Genomic DNA, 27309 nt, shown 5'->3' on the forward strand with positions numbered 1-27309 from the left:
GACACGACAGCACGTACGATTTGAAGGTGATTTTCATATGCCTCTCTTTAATTTATCCTCTCTTTTTTTTTTTTTTTTTTTTTTTTTCGTTTGATTGGCAATTTATTGCCCTTCTGTATGTCGCATCACTTTTTCTTCGCCTTTTATTCCTATTTTTTTTTTTTTTTTTTTTGTGCAATTATTCCCCCATGTCATATACGCATTTTTCAAAAAAACGCACAAAAACATTTGATGGATAAAAAAAAAAAAAAATTACATACCATAAAATTAGCTGAAAAAGGAAAATGTACCTATCACAACATTTTAATAGGAACAGAAATGTCACTGTGTAGTTATTAATATAGCTGTCTATGTATGAGTAATCTTCTTACGTACTATGGAGAGAAAGTGCGTTCATCTTGCCTCCCTCAATGTGGTTAAAAGACATTGAAATATAAAATATGGAAAAAAAAAAAAAAGGAAAAAAGGATAAAGCTTCTAAAAAGGGTTTGTGGAAGGAGAAGAAAGAAGACGAAACGGCACGTGGGAAATTGATAAAGACATCTGAATGGAATGTAAATGAAGAGACTAGATATATTGAAAAGGACCAAAATGATGACACTCTTCCTAAGGAAATGTCCTTCACTGAGAAGGAGATGGGGTGTGAAGAAATAAATAAGAGGAAAATTAAAAAGGAGGTTGATAAGCTCCCTCATAATGGGGATAAAACAAGTAATACGAATAGATTGACAGTTTTGTGAAGGGGATAAAATACACATACATATGCTCGTTCACACGAATGATCATGAGTGTATAGGCTTGAGTTCATGTACATACCCCTTTCGTTCGAATGTTACACACTGCAGAGAAGGGGAGAAACGAAATGGAGCGACGAGATACAGATGATTGCAAAAGTAACAAGAGAGAGGATAAGGATAACATGTTCTCCCCTTCAAATGAATTCAAGTTGACGAACCTGAAAAATGATGAAATTTTCGAAAGCAATCTTCCCAAGAGTATAGGCGAAATATCTCCCTTTAAAGAAAGAGAACTTTTTGCAACGGAAAAGGCGAAGGGTTGCCATGTCAAGGGACTCAACAAAAGTATCCAATTTCTAGAAGATATGAAAGGATTTAAAATGAGGAAGCAGAAAATGGACGACCTTGTTATGAATATAGGAAATAAGAAGGAAGAAAATAACGTAATCCCAGATGGACATGACAATTTAAAGGCTGGAACTAAGGGTGAAGTGACCTCTCCTCTCAATATAGAAGTAATAAGAAAATATTTTTACACATATAAACTTAACATTCTTTTTGTGTTCAAAAAGGATAGAATGTTTTCCTTTTTTTTTTTTTTTTTTTCAATTGCAGGAGAAGGAAACCTTGTCCTACAAGCTGAAGAAGCAGAAAAAAATTGAAAAATAGTAAACATTGTTTAGACAAAAATAAAGCATCTTAACATGAGTGTGTAAATGTCTGTTAAGGCAAATTTTACATGCACTGTTTTTCTTTCTTTTTTTTATTGCTCTTCTTGCATAATTACGAACCCAAAAAAAAAAAAAAACAGCAGGATGAGCGCAGAAGAAAAAGATAAATACATGAAAAAGTACATGCTCAAATTGGAAAAGCAATACAAAAAAAAAAAAGACGAAGATTTAAAAAAGGAAGTAGAAGAACAGAAGGAGGAAATAAAAAAATATCAAGAAAAGGAAAGTACATTCTTCAATTATTTGAAGAACCCCAGGTTGAATTTGTCCAAAACGGAGGATTTAAATGACTACTTGTGTATTAGTCCCACTACAGTAGTAAGTTTGAGTTAGCTGTATATGTGCGGTGTTGTTGTTTTTCAGAACGGGAGAGAACAAGGGGAAAATATAACAGGCCGGTTGGGCAATACGTTCAGAGGAACACCACGCTGTAAATATACGCGCACGGCGCTACCCCTCCATAAAGTACTTTACAGATGTAAGGAAAGATGAAACCCTGACGAGGGACCTACTAATCACGAACAAAGGGAGTACGCTGCTACACATCATTATAGTGCCACCATCCACAAGCCACTTTCACATAAAGGATATCATTAATGTGTATAACAAGAATGAGGATAATTCCAAGAACAATTTGAACAATCAAATAGCGCCTGGACATACCTTGAAGGTAAGGAGGAAGAAATCAATATAATTTGCATAATAAAATGTGATAATTAACCTGCGTGATGACAAATACACGACATTTTTCACCACTTTTTTTTTCTCCCCCTGTTGGGAAGATCAAATTAGGTTACAGCGCTTTCACTCTGAGGCATCAAAGGGACCAAATAAAAATTCTATCGGAAGCTGGGAACAAGACGATAGACGTATATATAATTAAAATGAGAAGAAAAGACAAAAAAAAAAAAAAAAAAAAAAGGGGGGAATTAGAACAAGCTAGTGTACAGTAAATGTGAATATACATATATATATGTGTGCAACTTTTCATTTTTATGTGAAATGTTAGTTCTTTTCCCCAAGCGAAATGCGTCTTTTCGGAAGCGCCCTACAGAAAGGGCATTTCGCGATATTACCCCTTTGCAGATAAAGGCATTTCGATCAATGCCAAAAATGAAGTTCCAGAAAATTTTAAACTTTGGGCCAATTCGGTCTCACGAGAAGAAGAAAAAATCGTAATCAATTTGCGAAAGAAAAAAAAAAAAAAAAGAACTGAATAAATAAAGGAGCGTGTCGTGGGGTCCCCAAGACAATTCTCTACCACCTCCATAGCCATGTATCCATTTTTAATGTTCACCCAATTCACTGTTTTTCTTCGCATTTTAATATCCTTCCCAATGTAACAGATTTTATATCAAGAACGAAGGACAAGAAACCAACGTCCTGATAGTACCGAGGAAGCTATTTAGCTTTTACGTGAAAAAGGAGAAAATTGAAAGAGAGGAAAACATATTAAATTTGCTCATAAAAAAGAAGGAAGATTCAATGGAGATTCCGGAAATGAGGGAAAATAACGGAGATGGAAAAATTATTCCGGTGAAGGAAAAGGAAGACACATACTACACATTCAATAATGTAAAAAGTTACTCTCAGAATTTTCTCTACTTATATCAATATTTGGTCCATAATTTTGAGAAGCTATATTTTGAAAATATTTTTCAGGATTGTTATTATTTGAACTTGAAAGGAGGAGAAGAGAAGCTCATTACTTTTTCGTTTAGGTATGAATGTAGAATTGGCATTTTGCATTTTTCTTTGTTACTTTATCTTCGAGAAGATTGTTGAGTCTGTGTGAGAGGAGAATCATACTTCTGAGAAATTTATCGGAAGATGAATTCTTGTACGTTGAATCTAGGCATATATCCTTTATTCGTGCTTATAAATGGTTTCTTATGAGTGCATTCCTGTACAACCTTCACCAACGCAGAAGCGGAAAAATAGGAGTTTACGAGAAAGATTACCTGATGGTAACAGACATCGAATGCGACTTTGCAGAATTGGAAGATAAAGGAAAATGTGATTTTTTGAACTGCAACCAAATGAACGTTTTTCCTTTTTGTATTAAAGCCTTGGTGGAGCCGTTGCTCTTAAATTTGGTACATATAAATGGGAATGTGCCAGGTGGGTCCTGCTTTTCCTTCGTTCATTTGTTCGTTTGTTCATTTGTTTCTTTGTTCATTTGTTCCTTTGTTCATTTGTTCATTTTTTATGCTATATTTTTCTCCAAATATGGATCAAGCTAAGGACTAAGAAGAAGAATACTTTTTTTTTTTGTGTATGTTTTTTTCGTATTTTACACAGGGGAGTGTTACGAAAGGAAGATAGCTGAATATCTACAAAGAGGGAAAATAGACAACTTGAGTTATTTTTTCTACAGCAGTTGTTTGCACTCGATTAGGTTTCCGGATATCCAGGTAGTCACTCAGATTTCAGAAAATTCTACACTACACATATGTGTGCTTACCTTGGTGCCACTGTAACAGCAAGGGGATTCCTTTCTTCCACGTATTGGTTATTCACGCGAAGGGTACTTCCTCCCCCACCATTCATTTAAGGTTAACAGCGGGTACAGCGTTGCTGAAGTGGAGATCTTAAACAATGGGCTGATTGGCATAAAAGTGTCATGTAGCGTATACGTAAAGGGAAACTCTGAAAGTGAGGAGAAACAAACCATTTTGGACAAAGAAGACAAAGGAGTGTACTACTACAAGGAAATGTTCGATGTTGCGTGTCCACATTTACTATACGATGGAGTAACAGAGGAGGAGTCTTCACCGAGGGAGGAAGAAAAGAAGAAGAAGAAAAAAAAAAAAATAAAAAATAATAATAATAATAATAATAAAGTGTGCCCTATTTACATATACCCAAAGAAGTTCACCTTGTCGTATAAAAAGAGGCAGAAAATATATATAATTTTCAAGCCTCAAGAGAAACACGAAAATTACCAAAATTATTGCTTCCTTTTGATGGTAAAAAACTTGAGCAAGGGGTCGGATTTATGTATTGGTGATTTGTTAGAAATACAAAAAAATGGGGGCGAGGAAAATAGCGGATTTCCTCTAGTGTGCGTTAGGGAGAATAAAATAATTAAAAATAAAAAATGGAATCAACGATTCGAAAATGATATTTCGAAGTATGAAGACTCGTCTTCACCAGAGGGTGGCACATATTCAAGCAACTCCGAGATAAGTCAAGATGAAATTTTGAAAAAAAAACAAAATAAGAAGAAAAGCTACTTTGGAAAAAAAAATAAGAAAAAAAAATTTATCGCGTTTTGCATGAATGTCTACGCTAATATAGTTAAGCCCAATGTACATATAAAGACGAACAAATTGACCAAGTGCCTTTTTCTAAATCCGCTGTATTTATATAAGACCAGTTTTACTATAAAAAATAGAAGCGATTTTTATGTTAATTATTGCTTTAAAAATTTAATTCATTTGGATGGTTTGTCTAAAGCGGAAAAGGGCATTTCTCTTGATAATCATAATGGAGTTGTTCAAGGGGAGAGCACCAACGCGTTGAACGATGAAGAAGAAGAAACGTCTATCCATGGTGGAATTCTCGACGATGTATCCGTGAATAGACGGAAAGGCGAAGACCCCTTTACCGCCAAGGAAGCGTATCACATATGCTATTACAATTATGTAGATGTGATGCGTGACATACGGTCAGCTAAAAAGGGGGGCCAAAAAATCATCGGGGGGAGCAGAAGCGCCGATAGGGCAAAAGCAAAAATAAGCGAACCGGGAGAAAATATCCCGAACCACAGGAAGAGGAACACAGACAAAGGAACAGATCAAATGATAAGTAAGAAAAGTATGAAAGGGGTCCAAACTAGAGGGGAAGCAAATATCCCCTCAGACAGGGAATACTTCTTTTTCAATTTGAATAAAAAAGTTGTAAAATATTTTTACCAAAGGGGAAGCAGTGATGCGGTGAGCATGTACGTGTTGGTTAAAAATACGGCCAATGGAATAACCAGAATGGAAGAAGAGGAAGATGTTGTCGAAGAAGAAAGGAAGGGAAATGGGGCAACGTTGGAAATGCGGCAAAGAGAAAAACGTGATGAGGACAAGGAATGGACAAAAAAGGTAAAGAATAAATGTGTAAATATTCTGAAAGTTGAAAAAGGGGAATACTGCCTAAAACCACATGAGAAAAAAAAAATCCTTTTATATTTTCTAGTGAATCATTACGGATACCATGAAATGAACATGAAAATAATTTTTTACATGGGTAAGTATATGCTGGAAAAAGAAGTTACGGGGAGAATATTGACCAAGTGCAAAGGGATCGAAATAAGTAGAGACTCATTCGTCTTCCGCAATAGTTACTCCCATTACTGTTTTTGCAACATGGTTAAAATTGAAAACTTGGATAAAGACTTAAAATTGATAAAATTGGGCCAGACATGTGAAAAGAAGTGCGGGTTCGTGACCTTGTATATGCTTTATTTATCTGCCTTTAAAAATAAGGATAAAGAAAGGAGCATAATGAAACGTGAGGATCTGCTTAACAATTTCAGAAGACATTTTCTTTTATTTTTAGAAAATGAAATAGACAAGAGTTGTGTTAAGCAGAAGGATGACGGATACCAGTGCGACTTATGTAGATGTTACTTTAAATACGATTGTTGCTTCCACTTTTTTGAGAATAAGTTTTTGGCATGTACCAATTGGCATGGCTATTCATACCAGTTTGGTGAGGACAAATACATAGTGGAGAATAGAAAGATGGCTACTCTGATGGAAGATCCTTCTCGTTTCCACCACCTTAGTGACAATTTACAAGGAATTTACAAATATCATGCGGATAAGGATTTGTATATACATAACAACAAAGCAGAATTTGCGGCACACCTTTTGATGTATCCATCCAAATTGTTATTGCTTCCGTTAGGAAAGACGCTTTTCCTTTTTTTCTTCTTCCTCCCTCATGCTGGAAGTATAAGTCCCCTCCTCACTGTAATACAAAAACGGGAGAGGCATCTCTGCATGCACAGTTGAGTGTGTATTGAGGCATTTTTTAATGCCCAGAAAGGGGCTAATAAAAATTACACCAAAAAGTGGCTAAACAGAGCGTTATCATCACTTGTAGTAGTGCTTATTTGGGGCCAATATTTGGGGCCAATATTTGGGGACCGTCCATTTCCCCTTCCCCTTTCGGGCCCCTGCTTAATGGCGTACTACATCCAATTCCCCCTGCAGGTAAACTGGAATGCATTTCGAAGAGACATCTTAATTGAGGGAGAATGCAAAAATGAAAACGTAAAAATAAAACATGACAAAAAGTTAGGTAGTACTAAATCTACCGACACGAAAAGGGGAAAGAATTACGTAGGAATATGCAGCGACATATTCCGCGTGAAGGTAAAAAATTTAAACGAGTTAGACATTTCTTATAAAATGTGCCATGGAGAAAAGAAAGAATTTGAATATAATTATCATAAAAAAGAGTATGTAGTCGTTTGGAATTGTACTCCCAAGTTGGATTGCTACTATGAAGACTTCTACACCTTTGCCAAGGTTAATAACGTGGAAAGGGCAAAGGAAAATGAAAAGGTTTTTTTTTACCAAAATAGGGAAGACTTAAAAGAGGAAAATCACTCCTGTGATAAGAACAGCGTAGAATATATGAAGGGGAGATCCATTTTGAAGGGAGAATATTCCATGGAAGAAGGTAGCAAAATACATGGCTGTGTTATTATGGCTAATTTTCAATCAAATGAAGTAAAGGGAAAGCAAACCAGAACGCACGAATTTAGATTTCTGCTCTTTAACGATGATGAAATAACGAAAGATAACAATTTTGTAAAATTAAAAATTCCCATCAAATTGAATTATTTTCATTATGGAGAAATTATAAAAGTGTCTTGTTATTTTTCCCGACATACATTTGATTTTATCCTAATGAGGGAAGAAGACTTATTGCTATCTTTGTTAAGCTATATAAAAATGTCTGTATGTGAAGATCGATCTGGGGAAAAGGGGGCCACTACTTGTGTAGGAAATGAAACAGACTGGGAGGAGGAAACCAAGACAATTTCGACAGATTCGTTTGTAAACGAACTTATGGAAGAATTGCACTTTATAAAAAGGGAAAAAAAGGATGATGAAAATTTGGGAAAAACAATCAATGAATATTTCAAACAAATGAAAAATTTTTTCCCCCCCAATTTTGATGAAAATGTTCTAGCACAGTTTCAAAATTTTGTACTCCAAATGGAGTCAGAATTTGAAGGAAAGGAAATGACGTGCGATAAAATAAGCACAAGAGAAGAACACACACATGGCGTGGATGGAAGAGAAGGCGAAAAACTTCCCGATGAAATAATTCGTCGGGGCGCTTCATGTGCGGATGGTGATTTCCCCCCTGATAATGGTGAACATAAAAACAGAAGGACAAATAAAGAGGTGGAGAAACTTGTGTGGGTACATAAACTCCTACATGGGCTGAACAATAAAGTTGATTACAATTTTATCGATTTTGTGAGGAGGAATAAACGCGAACTAAATTTTAAATACGAACAAGGAGAAATCACAGAGGTGCACAACGTCGTAGGTGTGGGGGAGGCGGACTTGGAAAAGGGGAAAGAAGGGGAAAAATTCAAGGGGGAGCATTTGAACAATGTAAAACAAGACAAAATAAACAAAGCGAAAATAAATAAGGAGAGAAAATGCCACCCTCCAGATGAAAACACAAACTTATTCAAAAGGTACTTCTACGAAGTTAATAAAGAAAAGGGCACCATATACGTAATAGTAAGTAACAAGAACAAATATGACCTTCGCCTGAAGCTGCGTTCTCGTGCACACATAAATGACAGTTTAAATGAAGCATTTCACTTGTGCACAGATAATTTAATTATGAGAAAGGAGTGGCCAGGGATTTCACGTTTTGTAAGTGAATATAAATTAGGTAAAGGAGAAAGTGCACCTTGTACGGTTCTCAATTTAGACAGTGTGGATTGTGGAAAATACAGCAAATTAAAACACTTAAACGCTGCATATATAGGGAAAAATGGAAAAAAGGAAGACCACTATTATCACTACTTGAGTAATGTCCTACGAGAAAAAAGGGAATATTGCTTTGGGTTAAGAAGTAACTTCTTTGTAGACTTTTTCCAATTCGGAAATGTATTAAGTTCCATGAAATGTTCCTTTATAAAACTCCACTTGCATGCAGACAATGTGAATTTGTATGAGGATAAAATTACGTTGAATTTGAGCAAAAGCGAAAGAGTCTTCAAAATATTTGTTGCCTCCCAAATTAAGTCCCTTCACTTGTTGAGCCCACACAGGGAAACGAAAAATGGCGATAAATGTATTTTTGTTAATTCTATTTTTATAAATAAGGAAATTTTAAAAAAATTCGAAGAGCTAAACAGAAACAACAGAGACGAACAAGTAGATAGAATATGCAAGTGTTTTCAAGAAATATTAAAACCGAGGGAAATCGACATATTTAACTCGTCCAATTTGAGGAAAAGTGTCCATTATACTTTCAGTAAAATTTATCACATTAAGAATGAAAAGGTGAAAGGAAGAAAGAGAGGTGTAGCAGAAGGGGAAACATCGGCACAAAGGGAGTGTGAAGGAGAGAAGAAGATTGACGAAGATTCAATTGAAATATATGAAAACCGATATGGGGATGATGAGAGAATGGAAGATCCGTCCCACTCATCCGACGCAGCACACATCGCAGACATGGGTGATGAAGGGAGCGAAATAAGAATTGCGTGCGCGAACAAGTATATGGATAAAAACGAGAAAACGAAAGTGAAACTATTTTTGGAAAACGTTTTACATAAAGAAGGGAAACACTTATACAAAATCGACTGCAATTATAGTTATACCAATCCGATGAATACCACCTCTGAAGTTAAAAGTGAAGCTGCTTGCGATGCTTTAAATGAAAAGTTAAGGAAATTGCTCTCTCTGCAGTTTTACCTATCGATTAATGTGGAAAAGCCCAGAATCACGCTACTACATAACAGTAAAATGTAATTAAAAAAAGGCAAATTTAATAGATAACAGGGCGTATGGAAAGACGTACCCCAAGGGGAAGGATAAACACATATACATTAGCGTACACATAAATGGGAATAGACATGTAGACAAGCGTAAAACCCATGGTATATCATGCAATGACAAATTAAGCAGTTAAATGGACACTTATTTAAAAGACATAGCACGTGTGAATACCACTGTTTGCTTCATCCATTTCGCTTTTTTTCTTATTTTTTGATAGCTGCTACGGTATGAGGGTAAAATTTGATTTGAATTATTTCAACAAAAAGGCGTACAAAAGAATTGATAAAATGTACAAAAACCAAGTGATTAATGACATATTATATGAAGACGTGAACCAAGTAAATGAATACTTTGATCAGGTTTTTTTGAGAAGCAAAAATCTCAAGTTGTATTTTTGCAATCAGCAGGACATACCTTTTTACTCGTACATATACACGAAGAAGTTTCTTCAAATAAAAAATGTCTACGTAGATCACGAAGAGTTTGACCATTCCAACACGAAAATTGTAAAAAGAATGCGCGCCATATAAGCCATTAGTGCTTTGTCAATATTGCGTGGACACTTATTTTTGCTGGTGTTGCACGTTGGGAAGTCTACGAAGGGATTGCCCTCGTGACTACTGCGTGTGCATGTATGCATGTATGCATGTATGCGTGTATACATATGTGAGTATACATACGCCCCCTTGCACGTGCGCGCCCCCTTTTCAGTACCACATTAAGAGCAAAGGTAAGGTCTGCATAAAGCTAGAAGTAGATGAGGTGAAGCTGAAGAACGAAATAAGAAATAATCCAAGCCATAATTTGTCCGTGGAAAACAAAATAGGGAAAAAGTACATAGAAGAGGATTTTTTAACATTCCAATATTTAACAAGTAAAAGGCAACAAAGGTTTTGTGTGGAATGTCATTATAACGTGCCCTTTTTAATCATCAAAGAGAACCAGCACATATTTCGAGAGTTTAACAACTTGAAAAGGAAAAATCAGAAAATGGAAAATTGCAAAGAGCTCAACGAAATAGAGAGCAACCTTTCGGACAAAATAAAGGCGGGAAAAATAATATATAGCGAAATTGAAATGAGGAGCAGCGTCTATTTTATTTCCATCAGCTTTAGTGAATTAAAAATGTACAAACTTTGTCTGTTTTTATTTAACACGACGAGATTTCCCGCAACGTGGACCTTAAAGGAGGACGACCCACATAGTGGAGTACTACTTGGAAAAAAGAAGGAAAAAAATAAGAAAAAAGGAAGAAAAAAAAAATGCAAAAAAGGAAAGGATAAAGGAAACAAAAGGTTCCCCCTCTTACAAACATAACGCTGAAACATTCACACATAGAAATCGCTTCTTTTTTTTTTTTTTTTTTTTCTTCTTATTTTTACGTAGCAGAATTATTACTCTTTAAAAGGCGCCGATAACAAAATATTCCACTTCAGTAAAACGAAAGACATCCTATTTGGAAAAACGTACGACATACATGACGTAAATCTTGGAAAAGACGAAAACTGGAACAACCCTTTTCTGTTTCCCGATTACATTATAGTAACATTCACGTAAGTCTTTTTTTCTTTTTAGTACTCACCTTCTTCTCTCGTTTTAATTATTCATGTATGTAAATAATGCTACGTGCACATTTTTCGCCTTATCGACGCAGGCCAACCAGCAAGAGCGATGTAACAAAAAAATACTACATTGACGTGGCTGATGGAGAAAAGATAAATTTTTATTTAAAGGGAGTTTATATACCAAAAAATGATGAACAAACAAAAAACTGTTAAAATTTTGTGTGGGGACAAAAAAATTAAACTAAATTAAAGAACAGAGAGGGGGGGGGGGGAAATCAGAAGAGGAGAAATGATAAGGACAGAAAAGGCAACGTGGCAAGTGGCCATGTTGCGAAGAAAGCAAAATGACCAACATGATATAGCTAGCTTTTTTTTATTATTCAAAAAAGCCTTGCACACAAATAAAAAAAAAAAAAAAAAAAAAAAAAAAAAATTGCTAGCTATATAGCTGCGAATGTAGCAATTTTTTTTTTTTTTTGTTGACATCGTAAAAATAACCTATTTCTGTTCACAGTTTTTTAGATTGGACGAATCTTCAATGGTGATCACCAACTGGTGGATAAAACAAATTCGTTTTGATTGACCGATGGAGCAAACTGATTACTAACGTATTCGCCTAATTAATTCTTATCCTTTTCTTTGTTTTTTACTTTTCTGTTCAATAGAGTCCTTTTTCGTACTCTCTGCATTTTGAGGGTAGTGTGCCATGGATGGCCCAGGTAGAATTTTATTGTATATATTATGAATATAACTGTAGACGTCTTCCTCCTTCTTATTGGTCTTCATATTCTTGGTGTTCTTTTTATTTTCATTTAATGTGTGTTCATTAATTTCTTCGTCAATGGAGCCAAAAAGATCTGGTCTGTTGATGACAAAAAGAGATAAATTTCCTTCAATGTCTTCAAGGGGAGTAAAGGATGCTTCCTTCTTTGCCTTTTCATAGAGCTTATCTTTCTGTTCCTTCCACTGCGGATCCAATAATAAGGTTTTCAAATGTTTCGTCATATCGTTGATGTCAATTGGTTGATTTGTGATTGGGCACAAGTGCATGTTTTGATTGTTTAGGCGATGTTTTTTTGATTTTTCATAATTCTTTACAACTATGATTTTTTCTTCATTTTCATCATCGTCATCGTCTTCTTCACCGACCTTCCTTTCCGCAACTTGCTCTTCATCCAATGTGTTATCGCCTTCTGCGTCATTATTTTCTTCTTTCATTTTTGTTCCTTTTGGTCCCTGTTTAACGTGTTTTTTACCGCCAACGTTTTCCTTTTCTTGGGAGCTATCTAAGGACTCTTCTTCGTATCCATTGCTATCATGTTTTCCTTTCATTTTAATTTGTCCCACACCATTTTCGTAATATTCTTCCTCTCCTGTTTGATCGGTATACTGCTTATCCGTATCTGCATCAAATGTTTCATTGTCCATTCGTTCCATCATGTCGTCATCTCCGTAAACTGTTTTGTTTACATTGCTATCATGATAAGAGATGTTTTTGATTTTTTCCAAATTTGTGTACTTTTTATCCGTATCGAATAGCTGGCTTAGGACATAATTTTCGACATTGTTAAAGTCAATGGACTGAGGAAGATAATCGTCATTTTCATCAAAGGTAATTGTTTCTACAACGGAGAAGTTAGTCCAATCGTAGAAGGTATCACATTTTGTTTTTTGCTCCATTTTCCTTTCTTCTTCTTCCTTCTTTTTCATATTAAAATTGTAAATACTGTATGAGTAGTTTATAATATCATTTTTGTTCGTGGAATATTTTTTTAATTTGTCTATTATGTCATCATTTGGTAGTAGGCACTTTACATATATATCGATAAGTTTTGAAAAATAATTAAAATAAAGATTATTTGCTCGCAGAAAATCATACTGATTGTTGTTTTTTTCTCTATCTATGAGTTCATTCAAAAATTGATTTCCATTCCTTGCAACAAATAATGCTGTTGTTTTGATTAAATCGACATCCACTGAGCTGATAAATGGAGTTGTAACTGTGTATATATCTTCCTTTACTTCAATTTTTTCTTCTTTCCCTTGAGGAATTTCCTCATTCGACTGATCATTTATGGCATAAATAATTTTATTTTTTTCCTGTTTATTGTCTTCTTTTATAAAATCGCATATTTTTAATATGTGTTCATTATTACTGGCTTTGTTTTGATCTTCTCTTTTTTTTATTTCTAAAATGGCTTTGGGGATTAAAGTTTTTTCCTCTGCGCCTATGAATAGCTCATGTAGTTTGTACTGATAATAGTAAAAGTAGGGATGTGAGGGATTTATAAAACTGAATTGTTTCTCCTTCTCCTTGTATATTTTTTGCTCGAATATTTTTCCATTTTTTTTAACGAAAGCGGCTGTTTTGTCAATAACACTTTTCATGCTGTTTGGTGGCATGGTCATTTCTCCCTGCAGGAAGTCGAGTCTCCTCCGCATAACATCATAATTGTTCACGTCCACATCGTCATCGAATAGGCTTCCCTTAACTGCGGCCTTCTCCATTTTTCACATATATGTTTGTATTGTGTGCGTGTCGTATCTTATCACTATGGATGGTAGATATTTGTCATTTATGATGTTTCTTTTTTTTTAGAGAATTTTATTTTGTCTGTTCGTCAGTCTCTCTGTCTTTTTTTTTTTTTTTTTTTTTTTTTTTTCCTTCTAGTGATTCGCGCTATAGTGTGAATATTTTGCAGCGCACACAAATGGGAAGTTTTATTTTTTTCTTGGTGTGCCTTCTAAGGCGCAGAATTGTTCTTGTGTACGATTTTTTGAGTAGCCTTTTCCTATGGCTGTATATTTATTTCATTCGCGCTTACTCTAAAATGGTCGTTAAACGCGGATGAGAATGCTTCCCTATATTGTAAAAACTGTGTGCAGCACGATCTTTTTCATGTGGCGTAAACCCAACATTCGTTCCACAATATAGTTTACATTTGATGTGGTGTATTATAATGCAACTTTTTCCTTTTAAAATTGCAACTACTTTTTTTTTTTTTTTCCCTCTATGTACACCGATGGTTCGTCTTGCCGTATGTGAATATTTCTAAAAGTGCGTTGTATGGTTGGCCTTAAAAGCTATACACATGGAAAGCTGGCATATGCAGATAATGCATACAGCTCGTAGAATATTTGTACACATGGCAAATGTATATGCATATGCACACTTTTGAAAAGTCTTTTTTCGTAATTAAGTAAAATTAATTAAATGAAGGCAGAAAATGGCATAAATGCGAATCCTTTGAACACATAGGGTGTTTAATTATGCACAGTTCTTCAGTACCCATGCGATTTAATTTTGGCACAATGAGCAACGAAACTTGATTGTCGGTAAAATATATAGGCGTGAAAAAAAAAAAAAAAAAAACGTTCTGTTATACATAAATATTTAAGCAAATGAGAGGAAATATGCAAAATAGATATTGGTAAATGGAAGGCGGAAAATGAATTGCCCATTTTGAAAAGGATGCCACCTCGATGCGTTCAACAGTTATGAAATGGAATAGGTTAATGTTTTTGGTATTAAAAAATGCGTGGGAAAAGGAAAAAAAAAAAAAAAAAAAAAGGTTTCGCAGTAAATCCCTGTTCATCATATGTGCCTATATACAGTTTATACGTATATGTGATATGTATGTAAATGCGTATGTAATATTATAACCGCATGAACAAAGATTAAGTACAAAAAAGAAAAAAAAAAAAAAAAAAGGAAAAAACAGGTAAGAAGCTATCGTTACCGGGCTGGCGTAAGAACATATAATATATATATAAGTTTATACATTGCATTATTATGCGCAAAAAATATATACAATCCGTTTATTGCAAGTGCTTGCTTAAATATGCATATGCGGTATGAACACAGCCACTGCCAATCGTATTTACAGTACTTTGGTTTCGTAAAGCACTTTTTTATTCAACTTTTTATTCATTACAAAATTTTCGCGAATTTTAGTAAAATGGAGAAAAAGAAATAGCGTAGCAAAATAAATAAATTTACATTCTACTGGAAAAAAGTATCAAATTTGCACAAAGTATTTCACATGATATATTCGTTTTATGACGTTTACCAAAAAAAAAATTTTTTTTTTTACTAACGCCCATTACTTATGTACTTTGCCGAGGGGCATGATTATATTTTAATCTTTTGTTGATGAACGCGTAAAAGAGGTAAAAATATATGCATACGAGCGTGTACGTATTATAAACGTGGTGATAATTCCCACGTACATGTGGTAATATACACACTGGTATGCATACACGTATATACATGTGTACACAAATACGAATACTTATGCCTATCTATTTTAGCATCCACCTTGTGCGCAGAACGTGCTAGCCACTTCGCATGATGCTTTTCCCCCCCTCCATTCACCTACTCCTTTGCAATAATTTGTAGGCTGTTACTTCTGGAACGACAGAAACACCGTCCATTTGATGGAACTTTTATGGCTATTCACGTATGTGTTCTTATAGATACACATATGTGGGCTTATCTGCGCGTGTGCCCTTCGCACATATCAATTTGTATGCGAGCAACACTTAAAGGGAGCCACTTTAAACACATTATTATTATATATTTTTTTTTCCTAACAAAAATACAGAGCTGTAAAATGTGCCGTTTATCACCACATTTAATTTTCGATTGATAATTAGATCTCACGACGAATGCTGTAATTACAATTTGTATTCTTGTATGAGATGCAGAATTTATAGAATGTAAACAAGAGCACGGGTGTATGGAAGTTTGTGATTTTTTTTCTTTTTTTTTTTTTTAACAACGTACTTTAAAAGAAGGGGTAGAAAAAAGCCTTAAATTAATGTGACAGAAGAAAATATTACCTACAGGGAGACGTATCATATGTATAATTTCTTTTTGGTGAAGGAGAGTCACCCTTCTTTATAATACTTGCATTTTTTTAATTTGCCATTTTTCTGTAATAATAGATGTATATATAAAAATTATGTAGCAAGGATGAATTCGTACGAAGCTAAAAAGAGGGAGCTTTATTGGAAGAGGAAAGATATAAATCTATATTACCATCCCATCAAGACGATAAAACTTTTTTTTTTAGAACTGAAAAATATCATTTCTAATACCTACCAGAAAAATAAAAAATACAACAAGGTAATATTCCTTAGCATAATATTGGTATTGCTTTTGTTCAAAATAAGACATAAATATTATTACTTGGATAACTTTTTAATATATATAGAATGCATAATATGGTGGTTATCATTGGGAATTTTAAGTAGCATTGGTCTAGGGTGCGGTATGCACTCGGGGGTACTGTTTCTGTTTCCACACATTTATTTCATTTGCTCAACTTCGGACTATTGCTATTCGTTGAACTTTGACTCCAGGGTGAATATGTGGGGTTCCTTGCTGACATCCGGCAATTACTTTAAGGTAAGGAGGAGGAGCGAAGGAACTAGGAACGTATATTCTTGAAGAGGGAGCCAAGTCGTATTTTTAATGAATATATAACAAAGGGTGTAGACGACACATGCTGAAGGGTGCTAACACATGCATCTACTCCTTCCGCTGTGGTATTGCCCCCCGAAGGTTTGTTGTTATAATTGATAAACATCCCAGAACTGTTATGTGAACAGAACGATTAATTTTCCCATTTGTATTTTTTTTTTTTTTTTTTTTCTTCCTCACGCAGTGTATAACTACGAACGATGGGAATATAACCTTGTCAAGATTATTCATGAAGGTTTATCCTTATTGTCTGGTGTGGGGAATTGGAACCGCCCTCGGGGAACTACCACCGTACATCACGTCATATTACGCATCCAAGGTATAGGAGAAAAAATAAAGTGCCAAAGGAGGAGTAAATTGGGGCTGGAGTGTACACTGAAGTGTGCATTTTGTATCGTACAGAAGTTAAAGAGGGGGAAAAGGAGGTAGTTGCTTTTTATATACACATTGTAAAAAATATTTATACATACGTTTTCTTTGCCCTGTATATTTTCCCCCTTTTAATAGTCTAAACTGAACGACGAGGATTATGAAGAATTCGAAAAGGACATAAAAGAAGGAAAAAGAAACATAGTAATCGCCATGAAAATATGGATGATAGATTTTATTAAAAAGCACGGATCCATTTCTGTTTTCCTTTTGTCATGCTGGCCAAATGGTATATTATCCATGTGTGTGAGGGCGTGACAGACGTGCGGTTATTTGTATTCGGCCAGTTGGGGCTCCTTTGCTTATCAGTGATGGCACATTGCATTGTTGCACTGTTGCATTGTGTGTAGCAAAATAATGTGTATTAATCTGCTGTAAGAAACATGTGTACACATTTTGACTATCCTTTTCCCAACTGCCTTCTCCCCCCTGCAGTGATGTTTGATATGTGCGGAATTTGCTGTGGGCACTTTTTGATGCCTTTCCAGAACTTCTTCATTCCGCTGCTTCTAGGGAAGGCCATTGTTAAAACCATATTTCAGAGCATCTTCCTAATTTTTGTATTCTCAAATAATTACAAAGAAATGCAGTTAAAAATGAGCCAGAAGGCGTTATCCATTTTCCCCTTACATCGGATTTTTAAAAACATTGACCCGTCTTCTCTCGAGGATTATATAGATGAGAAAATCTCGATTTTGAAATATGGGCAGAGAACAAAATCCAAAATGGATATTATGTTTTTATTTAACATATTTTTTTTTGTAGTACTTATATTTTTTTTTATTTCCTGTGTAAATCAGATAGCCCAGAAGTACCAGAAGGTATGTTTTTTTTTTTTTTTTTTTTTTTTTTTCTATATGAGTGTGCTTCGGAAATGTTTAGTACAGCTCAAAGTGGTATTTTTAAATGTTCAACATGGTGGTTTTAATTTTTTTCCCTTTTTTCCCTTCATTCCGTCATCTCTTCATTTCTCTCTTTTTTTTTTTTTTTTTTTTTTTTTGTAGAACATCGACAATGAAGAATTGAAAAAGTACAAAAGTGGGAAAGACGAAATTTTAACGAAGAAATCAAAGAAATGAAGATTTTTTCCTTGGACACAGAATTAATTATTTTTATATATCACTTCCACCATGCACGCACAGTTGTAAATTACAAGATTTAGTCAGCCATGTGTATGTATAGGGGTCTACCCATGCATATGTATTTTTCATCATATTGTGAGTTTGACTTAAAGGAGATGAAAAATAATTTTTTTTTGGTCATTTATTATAGCGCAAAATCGCCATTACTAATATGCTTCTTGTTGCACACATGTGTCCGTGTGCACACACACACGCGTATGTATATATGTATGTGCGCTTCATTATTTTTATGGCCACCTGTGCGCATAAGTAGGGGGGACCCAATGCATATGGCTATCGTTCCATGCGCGTATGCATGTGTATACGTGCGTATGTACTTGTAACTCAGTGAACCTGTGCATATGTACTTGTAACTAAGCGAACCTGTTCGTATGTACTTGTAGCTAAGTGAACCTGTTCGTATTACTTGTATATATGTACACATTGTGTGTGTGTACGTGTGTACCACTTATGAATGCTCACCTAAGAGCTTACTGTTGGCTGACCCTTTGAAAACCATTTATGTCGTTTAATTTTTTTGAATTGCATTCTCTTGTCTGGATTGTGTTTTAGCAATTTTCTGTAAAATAGAAGAAGAAGAAGAAGAAAATAAAAAAAAAAAAAAAAAAAAAAAAAAAAAAAAAACATGAAAATGTTTTGAAATTAAAAATAAATTAACTTAATTACTCCTTATTTTACACAGCTTTATGTATGCATACCTTAATAAGCGTTTTAAGTCTTGGTCAATTTGTCGGTATTTTGGGAAAACCAATTTGTTGCTTTTCATGTTCTGATAAATTTCAAAAATGTGATTTCCGCTGCGATGAAGAGAAGGTGTGAACATGTAAAAGAGGTTCTATGTTACGGAGGTAGGGATGGGAAGAATGTGTACTTGAAATGTGGACTGGACCCCTTGTCTCTCGGGGCTGATGTGTCAGGGGGTAATTGTCGGTTTCCACTATGTCATGGTTGAAAGCTCCCATAACGCAATGATGAAGTCGTACTAGAATGGGGTTCGTCCGAACAGAAAGGTATAAAGAACTGATCCAAAGTTGTACGACAGCTTCTTCGAAAAGTGGATATCTGAATTAGATACATCAAATAAGCCCTCGAAGGAGTTAAAAATATCCGTTGTTCGGCTATACACATTGAGGTTTTTCAGAATAAAGGAACATTCGTCGAAATCTATTAACTTCATGATGTTATGGTGGGGGATTCTATTTTGTGAGGACGATAACTCACTTGAATCTTCTCTATACAATTCGTGTTTTTGATTAGGCTCATTTTTTCGTATATCAGCATCGTGGGTGTTGTGGTAGTTGGTACGTTCTTGAGGGGTGTCACCCATAGTGGTCTTGTCGACATTCTCCTGGACGCCTATATTTAACGCGTGACCACTGGCAACCACACCCGTGCAAAGGTATTTATGCACGAAATATATATCTAGGTATGGCAAAAGGGCTCCGCTCCACTTTCCCGAATCTTCTTCGCTAAAATATAGCCAGTAAAATTTTAGAAAGCTTATATAATTTGTTGACTTGTGCTTAAAAAAAGACAGGTTTCTTATTTTGTTAATTCGGTAGTCATTTGCGCGTAGTTTATATGCATTATTTGAAATCGTTTTCACCTTCGTTTCTGCTTTCACCTCTGCTTTCTTTTCCTTTTTTTTAAATGCAGGTGTTTCGGGGGGGCCATCACTTGGAGGCACATTCTTTCGCTTCATCCTTTTAACGAAGATCTGAATGTACGAAGTGGCATCGTGTGATGAGAAAAAAATATCTTTTAATTTGTTTTCTACAAAAAAGGTTTTCCTTACATTCTTGTCGTATTCGTAACAATTGGGAAGATTCACGTGATGGATATATTTAATTTTTTTATTTTTCACTTTTTTGGGGGTTATTTTTTTGTAATGGCAGTATGAGTGAAGCATTTTTCGGCGCCTTTTTTCGTCCAGTTCTTTTCTCCCTTTTACCTTTTTTCTGAGGAAAATATTTATTTTATACATTTTTTCAGCATGAGCATGGTTGTTGTCATTTTTTTTACGCTTTTTTTTCGAATTTTCGTTCAGTTTTTTTTGGATGTGCATTTGTATATTGGATATGTCTACACACTTTGTTGCCATTTCCGGGGGTTTGTTTCTTTTCACAGGTACATGGTAGGAAGATACTTCTTGTGCGTATCTACAGGTTAGTAGTATGTTATCCGGCTTCAGATCCAAGTAAGTCACACTTTTGTGTAGCAAATAATTCAGTGTATCGTAGATATTTAAAAAGAGAAGTTTGATGAAATTTTCTGAGTATAGATGTACTTGTATACAGTTGTTGTCTATTTTTTGCGTTTTTTTGCTATGCACGGAATAAATGCCGTATTTTTTTTTGAAATGCATAGATTTGTAGGGCACTTGTGGTAAAAGGATAAATAGGATGTTTTTTTTTTGGTCAAAAAGTACCTCTTCAATTTGTATTACATTTTGATTATCCAGATAATTTAAAAAAAAAATTTCATTTAAAATTTTATAAAGATAGTTAGTTAAGTACACTTGGCTGTTAACATAGTATGGACAATTCTGCTTTAAGCAAATAGCTACATGAAAAACTTTCAAGCAATATTTTTTCTTGTTCACAATATTTCTGCAGCTGTATATATTGCCGTACGCGCTTTGGTATATACATTTTAAAAGAAGATACTGGTTTAAAAAATAAGAGATGTTTTTTCTCACAATTTTGTATGTACCATTTTGGGGACTTATATTTTTGGAATTGCCAGTTTTTTCTTTTTCTCTCCTTTTTAACAAGATGCTGTAAATTATAGTATATTTTATGTCATAAATTACTTTTAATTTTTTCTTGATTTTTAAAATGTCTACTAGGAGCTTCGCATTACAACTGCTAACGAATTCGTCGCTCAGTTTTATTTTGCAATTTTTGAATTTTTCCTTTGTGTCTAGGGTGGTAACAATGCCCCTATTTTTACATTCGTTTATTTTTTCCTCCACTTTGGATTTAAAAATCAGCTTGGTTCTTGCCTTGTCGAATGGGCAATTTAGGAAGTGCATTTTCGAGGCAACTTTAGCACGTGGGAAATAGGTGTCCTGGAATGCCACTAATTTGGGAGCATATTATGTGTGGAAATTCTCACCCGGTGGGAGCAGGGGACAAAGACAAAAAGAAAAAGAGGGAAATCATGTTGGACACTAGTGCCAACAAAGTAGACGCATAAACAGGCGCAAGTTGCACAATTTTTAAAGGTGCTACTGACTGTTCGGCTCAGTGGAAAATTGAGCGAAAGGCAAGAAAGGAAATAATGAAAAAGTAATTATTCTACGCAAATACGTTGCCTCATTTGTAATGTAACTCGTTAGACAATGCAGACCTCTGATACTGCAAGGAAGTGGTAACATGGCTAAGTCTTCACTTATCATCTGCACATACTTAAGGGGTAGATACAAAGAAGTGTACCTGCTGAACGTTGTGTGCCATTACGAGGTTGCTTTACTGAAGAAACGTTGCCTTTAAATTATTGTGAGGTTAATCAAAGGGGAAGAAAATACACGTATTTTTTTTTTTTTTTTTTTTTTTTTTTTTTTTTTTTTTTTTTTTTTTTTTTTTGTAGAGACGCCCAGAAGGGAAGCCTCCGTAGATGGGGTAAAAGAATTCAAAAAAGAATAAGGTGTAAAAAGGGGGGTTGTAATTTCTCAGAATAGATAGTTATGTGAGGAATACTCATGAGGTATATACCATGAAGTGACATCAAAATTTGCATTTTGTTTTTTTTTCTAATTAGATGCTTCAAAAGGCGGCGACACACTTAAGGGCAGTCACATGTAAGTGACATGTGAGAACAGAATCTGACTTATAATGTGTAGCGGGGTGGAGAGGGAAGCGAAAAAAAAAAAAAAAAAAAAAGCGTTAAAGTGGGGCAGGAGCAGAAATAGTGTATGACATAGAGAACAGAGATTCTCTCACAACATTCTGAAAGTCGAATAAGCCGCCTTGTAACCGATGTGTGTTGGCGCACGTGTTTTTTTTTTTTTTTTTTTTTTTTTTTTTTTTAAATGCTTTTACATTCCTTCATAAAAAAAAAAAAAATGCAGGCTTTCCTTTCACGGGAGAGGGACGTATCTACATGTATATGAATAGTGCTTATGTACGTCCATCACATAGTATCACATATGCTTGTTACGCTATTTACACATAGCGCGCATTTTGTGTTAATACACCTTAGTGTGGTTCGTACCGAAAACGATATATCCTTAACACTCCGTGCACTGCTTTTTAAGGTTATATATTTTTTGGAAAGCAAAATTTCGCAGAAAAAAAAAAAAAAAAAAGAGAGAGAAATTAGTACATAATTGTAACAAATACCACGATGCAAAAATAGTTAACGAAGAGTTACGGCAATTTTTGCACAAGGGGAACAGGTACGCATATGGTAGAAGAAAAATATGAACTTTCATCTTACTTTAAACGCAAGAATATTGCCTTTTAAGGTAGAAATGTTTGTGAAAATAGCATAAATTTTCATCACTCAAAAAAGGAAGGAAGCATTTTTTGTGCCTTTTTTTTTTTTTTTTTTTTTTTTTTCGAATTAGCGATTTCTGTGTAGCTTAGCCCTTTCATCTCGATCTTGGAATTCACATAGTTACGTTTTTTAAAAACATTTTTCCATGAGTCAAAAAGGCCTCATATTAATTTCGATCTCACGATAAGGAGAAAGAACAAGTGACGAAGAGTAGGAAGAACATAAATAATAAGAATAACAGGAAGCAGGAGAAGAAACACACTGAGAAGGGACAAAGTGGAAAGCGAACAGCAAAGTGAAATTATAAGTGGAGAGAACGATAGTTTAAACAAAGAGCAACCATGTATCGAAACCTTTACGACACAGACAATATTATTTACTCTCCGGAAGGTACTAAAAGAAATGAAAAAATATAAATAGGAAAAGTGTGTATACTTTGGCATGCTGTGCTGATGACAATATGCCACCCTATTGTAACCGCATTTGCTCATACACATTTGCATGTATCTGTATGTATGAACCTTTTTAGGGAGGCTGTATCAAGTCGAATACGCAAATGAAGCTATAAAACAGGGTACCTGTGCCGTGGCTATAAAGTCCAAGGATTTTGTGGTAGGAAAGGCAGCGCGTGTTCACATAGCGAGATCGGCAACATGTTCTTCACGTTGCGAGGGCCCCTTCAGAATGAATTCCGGAGAGGGGGGGTGCGGACAAACGATTGTAGCAAAAATATAACAATATGGAGAAATGAGAAAATGTCGACAGAACAGAATGTTGATACAACCCCGTAATGTTTGCCCCCCACGTATGCGAGGCGACCGTTGTCCTCCAAGTACCGCGAATGGACAGTTTTCGCATCCATTCACGTTGATCGTTTTTTTTTTTTTTTTTCTTCGATTTTTCTCCCCATACAGGTCGTTTGTGGACTAAAGAAGCGCATAAGCAAGTTATCGTTCCACCAAGAGAAACTGTTCAAAATCGATGACTACATCGGTGTGACGATGAGTGGCATAACATCTGACGCAAAGGTTTTGACGAAGTACATGCGAAACGAATGTCTGTCCCATAAGTTTCTATTTGATGAAAATATAAATATAGAAAAATTAGTGAAAAAGGTGGCAGATAAGTATCAACAGAATACTCAAAAGAGTAGTAGAAGGGCATTTGGTGTAGGGTTAATAGTAGCTGGGTATTCTAAAGAGCCGCACATTTTTGAAACGAAGCCAAATGGTTCATATTTTGAATACACTGCTTTATCGTTTGGTGCTAGATCTCATGCATCGAAAACTTATCTAGAAAAAAATGTACATTTATTTGAAAATTCATCGTTGGAGGAGCTTACTCTTCATTGCTTAAAGGCCTTAAAATGTTCTCTTTCAAGTGAAAATGAGTTAACCGCAGAAAATACATCGCTAGCTATTGTTGGTAAGGATAAGCCTTGGCAAGAAGCTACCACTGTAGATTTAGTGGAACTTCTAATAAGGGTAAACGCAGAACAACGAACTGAAAATCCTGAGACGGACATTCAAAATGAGGGAATGCCTACAAATGGAGTAGATGCATCAAATCCGCAGGGCGATCAAATAGAATGATGCGGAAAAAAAGAGTCCATATATATATATATATATATATTGTGTGCTCTCTTTTCCCACCATGCACACGTGAAAATAGTGAGGCATGTCCAATGTGTTGTTTTTTTTATTTATAAATGGATAAGCGGCATGTGCATGTGTACTGCTGTGTACGTGTGCGCATATATGTGTACTTATATACATATACGTATATATTTATATGCTCATAGAAGGTGGTGCATGTAATATATACAAAATTTTAAGGGATTTTTTTTTTTTTTTTATTTATTTATTTTTTTTTTGATACCTTTTTAATATTTAAAAGAAACAATAGGAAAAAAAAAAAAAAAAAAAAGAAAAAAGAAAAAGCCTTCTCAATTAAAATAGTTTTTTATTGCAGATCATTTTTGTTTCCTTTTTGTGAACGATTTATTTAAAGATGGAAGGAGAAAAAAAGAGAACAATCTTTTTCGCATTGTAGGGGTGAAATGCTAAAACAGAACTCAATTTATTTACCTTTTTTTTTGTTGTCTTTTAAGGAAACTACTTTAATGAACATAGGCATATACACTGAATAAAGCAGATTATTTACACGAAGGCGCCATTTGGTTGAGCCAATCGAGGGAAATATCCCAGCTACGCTTGTCTGCAGCTCGTAAGGATAATATATGGACACCTATTTGTAGAGTGAATATGCACAATAGCATTTTTTATTATGTATGCCGCTTTGGGCTGACCAGATCTTTTGGCCCAAATGATTTCCACTTGTACTACGCCAAATTGGCGAACGCGTATGGACAAACTTTTGAAAACATTTTAACAAATGGGAAGGAAAAAATAAAAGAAGAGGAGGTGCGCGAAAATGTTATTTTAAAGAGGAATAAAAAATAACCGCAGCGGTATAATGCATGCGTATTTTGTTGTTCATTCAAAATATGGACTCCTTTTTTTTTTTTTTTTTCTTTTTTTCCTTCTATGATGTGTATGTTTTACAAATGGCTCTTTTTTCTTTAATAAGTAAAATAAAGAACATGCAACGGCTGTTAAGAATTTTTTTTTTTTTTTTCTTTTTGGAAAAAATAAAGTGAAGCAGCTTAAATTTAAATATAAAATTTTTTGAAACATTAGCCATTGTTCGGGTGCACAGAGGGATAGGGGTTCCTGCAGAGAATGCTGCTCCTTTGTAGAGGGTGAAAGATCAAGCAAAAAAAAAAAAAAAAAAAAAAAAACATTTCTTTATCTTTAAAAGGGGGATAGAACTGTAATATTTAAAAAAAAAAAGAAAAAAAAAGTGGTTATTTTTACGAAAGGGATCAGATTCACGCAGTGGCTTAACCTTTTTTTTTTTTTATTTATTTTTAGGGAAAAGAGGAAAATTGTTAAAGCGAAATGCTGAAAATGGAATATGCCAAAATGTTCATGTGTACGTTTAATAGCTAAATATCAATAATGTGAATTTTTGTATGTACACCCAGTATATGTTTGTTTGTTTTTTTTTTTAAATGTGTAAATGTGGGCGTGAATAATGATGCTTTTTTTTTGTTTTTTTTGTTTGTTTAAATAAGCATGTGTAGGAAGATAAATAACTTTTTTTTTTTTTTTTTTTTTTATTAGCATTTGCGTTACGTTTATACCCCATTTTGATTTGTCACGTGATGCATACAATGTTGGTGAATAACTTCCACTTCTTTTTTTTCGTTTTCGTTTATTTTCGCTTCCAGAGGTTAAACAATTTTTTATTTCCACAAATGCATTTGTAAATAAGTTCATTTGCGTTTTTATAGAAAACCCTTCATTTGAAAGAGTTTTAAAGGGGGCGAGTAACATTCCGTTTTATACACTTGCAGCTACGTTTGAAGTGTTTGTATGATCCTGGAGTGGTACTTGAAGATATATAGCGTAAAATTCTTATGTGCATATGTGGCAGTGCGGTTGTGAGCAGGTGTTTGCGTAGGTATGTGTGTGTACATAGGCACGCACGTGTGTATGTTCAGATATATACCTATATACATATATATATCGCATATAGTCACATATATATATATATATATATATCTACCTTAATATACCTGCCTATACCTATGTGTACACTCCCCCGTGTGAGTAGGCAACGGGAAGAGCCATTTTACTCGGCGAAGGAAAAGACGGCACATGCAGCAACTTGCAGTAAACCGTTCCCTTACCATTTTGTTCATGCCATTTGAAAACGCGCAAGGGGAGGAATAACTCTTGGGGCAATCCAAGACACACAAGGGCGCCAGACGAATGTTTTCCACCTCGTCCGATTTGTTTGGGTGCAGTGACACACGCGTGTTGCACAAATCGTAAAACATCGAATGCCATCTGTGCCATTTTTTGTTAAATTGGTCATTTCGCGCAAAGTACGAACAGAGCGTTTTTGAGCTCAATAATTTGACCATATGCCACGAATACATTTGCGTGCACCCTTGTTACCGCACGCATGTGCATACGAGTGTATATACGTGTATGTACCTGTAGATACATTCCCGTGAATTAATAAATTAACGCGGACCCAAATATTCTTATACACACCAAGAGGAAAGCACAAATAGTAGCTCAAAAAATAATTAGTCCAACCTTTTTGAGCTTATAGCCCTTTAATGTAAAAATTGTCCATTATTCCATCGCATCCTGGATGATAAAACATATTCGCATTAATATTAACATTTCGATCATTTAAATTTCTAATTATTTTTCGACGTAGATAGCATTAAATGTGTATGCTTTTTTGTATGAAGTAGCTATATGTATTGGGCAGTGAGAAAAATCGTTTTGTTACATCAGTTCGCGCAGACGTAGAAGTGTCAACTGATGTGGTCTCCGCATAAGTACGTATGTATATAATCACACATTCTATCACTGTTCCTATTCTTCAAGTATTTTTTTTTTTTTTTTTTTTTTTTTTTACGCCTTTCCATTGGATTAATTTCGTCCAAAGGATTTAACAAAAAGGGGGGGTTTCCGTTTTGCCAATTTGTGACTGCCAAGTGGTGGTGTAGAATTTTCCCCGTTTCCGTCGAATCCGATAGTACCTGTGTAGGGCGTGTAGCCGCGTTCGCCACTTCATACTATATTCTGCAAGCCAACACATG

General features: G+C 34.8%; 5 protein-coding genes across 5 annotated transcripts; 3 read left to right on the forward strand and 2 right to left on the reverse strand.

Moving 5' to 3' along the window:
* Window positions 1–440: 440 nt before the first annotated feature.
* Window positions 441–11282, forward strand: PKNH_1244700 (conserved Plasmodium protein, unknown function; the record flags this gene model as incomplete). The annotated part of the gene is made up of 16 exons (XM_039114186.1): window positions 441–711; window positions 846–1252; window positions 1353–1405; window positions 1549–1786; window positions 1935–2138; window positions 2251–2337; window positions 2555–2643; window positions 2815–3189; window positions 3396–3589; window positions 3770–3882; window positions 4024–6435; window positions 6679–9473; window positions 9722–10010; window positions 10216–10713; window positions 10891–11057; window positions 11159–11282. 16 exons carry the CDS (start codon window positions 441–443, stop codon window positions 11280–11282), a joined length of 8316 nt encoding a protein of 2771 aa, XP_038969834.1.
* A 414-nt stretch (window positions 11283–11696) lies between these two features.
* PKNH_1244800 (splicing factor 3A subunit 1, putative) lies at window positions 11697–13577 on the reverse strand (the record flags this gene model as incomplete). Its single annotated transcript, XM_002260460.1, has 1 exon — window positions 11697–13577. The coding sequence occupies one exon, from the start codon at window positions 13575–13577 to the stop codon at window positions 11697–11699; it is 1881 nt and encodes a 626-aa protein (XP_002260496.1).
* A 2467-nt stretch (window positions 13578–16044) lies between these two features.
* On the forward strand, window positions 16045–18062 carry PKNH_1244900 (vacuole membrane protein 1, putative; the record flags this gene model as incomplete). Its single annotated transcript, XM_002260461.2, has 5 exons — window positions 16045–16479; window positions 16739–16873; window positions 17062–17212; window positions 17419–17804; window positions 17988–18062. The coding sequence occupies 5 exons, from the start codon at window positions 16045–16047 to the stop codon at window positions 18060–18062; spliced, it is 1182 nt and encodes a 393-aa protein (XP_002260497.2).
* Window positions 18063–18587: 525 nt separating this feature from the next.
* PKNH_1245000 (protein kinase, putative) lies at window positions 18588–21159 on the reverse strand (the record flags this gene model as incomplete). The annotated part of the gene is made up of 3 exons (XM_002260462.2): window positions 18588–18684; window positions 18824–18922; window positions 19109–21159. 3 exons carry the CDS (start codon window positions 21157–21159, stop codon window positions 18588–18590), a joined length of 2247 nt encoding a protein of 748 aa, XP_002260498.2.
* A 1807-nt stretch (window positions 21160–22966) lies between these two features.
* Window positions 22967–24217, forward strand: PKNH_1245100 (proteasome subunit alpha type-1, putative; the record flags this gene model as incomplete). Its single annotated transcript, XM_002260463.1, has 3 exons — window positions 22967–23015; window positions 23155–23237; window positions 23540–24217. The coding sequence occupies 3 exons, from the start codon at window positions 22967–22969 to the stop codon at window positions 24215–24217; spliced, it is 810 nt and encodes a 269-aa protein (XP_002260499.1).
* Window positions 24218–27309: the final 3092 nt, after the last annotated feature.

Source organism: Plasmodium knowlesi (assembly GCF_000006355.2).
Source record: "Plasmodium knowlesi strain H genome assembly, chromosome: 12".
NCBI classification, from domain to species: Eukaryota; Apicomplexa; class Aconoidasida; order Haemosporida; family Plasmodiidae; genus Plasmodium; species Plasmodium knowlesi.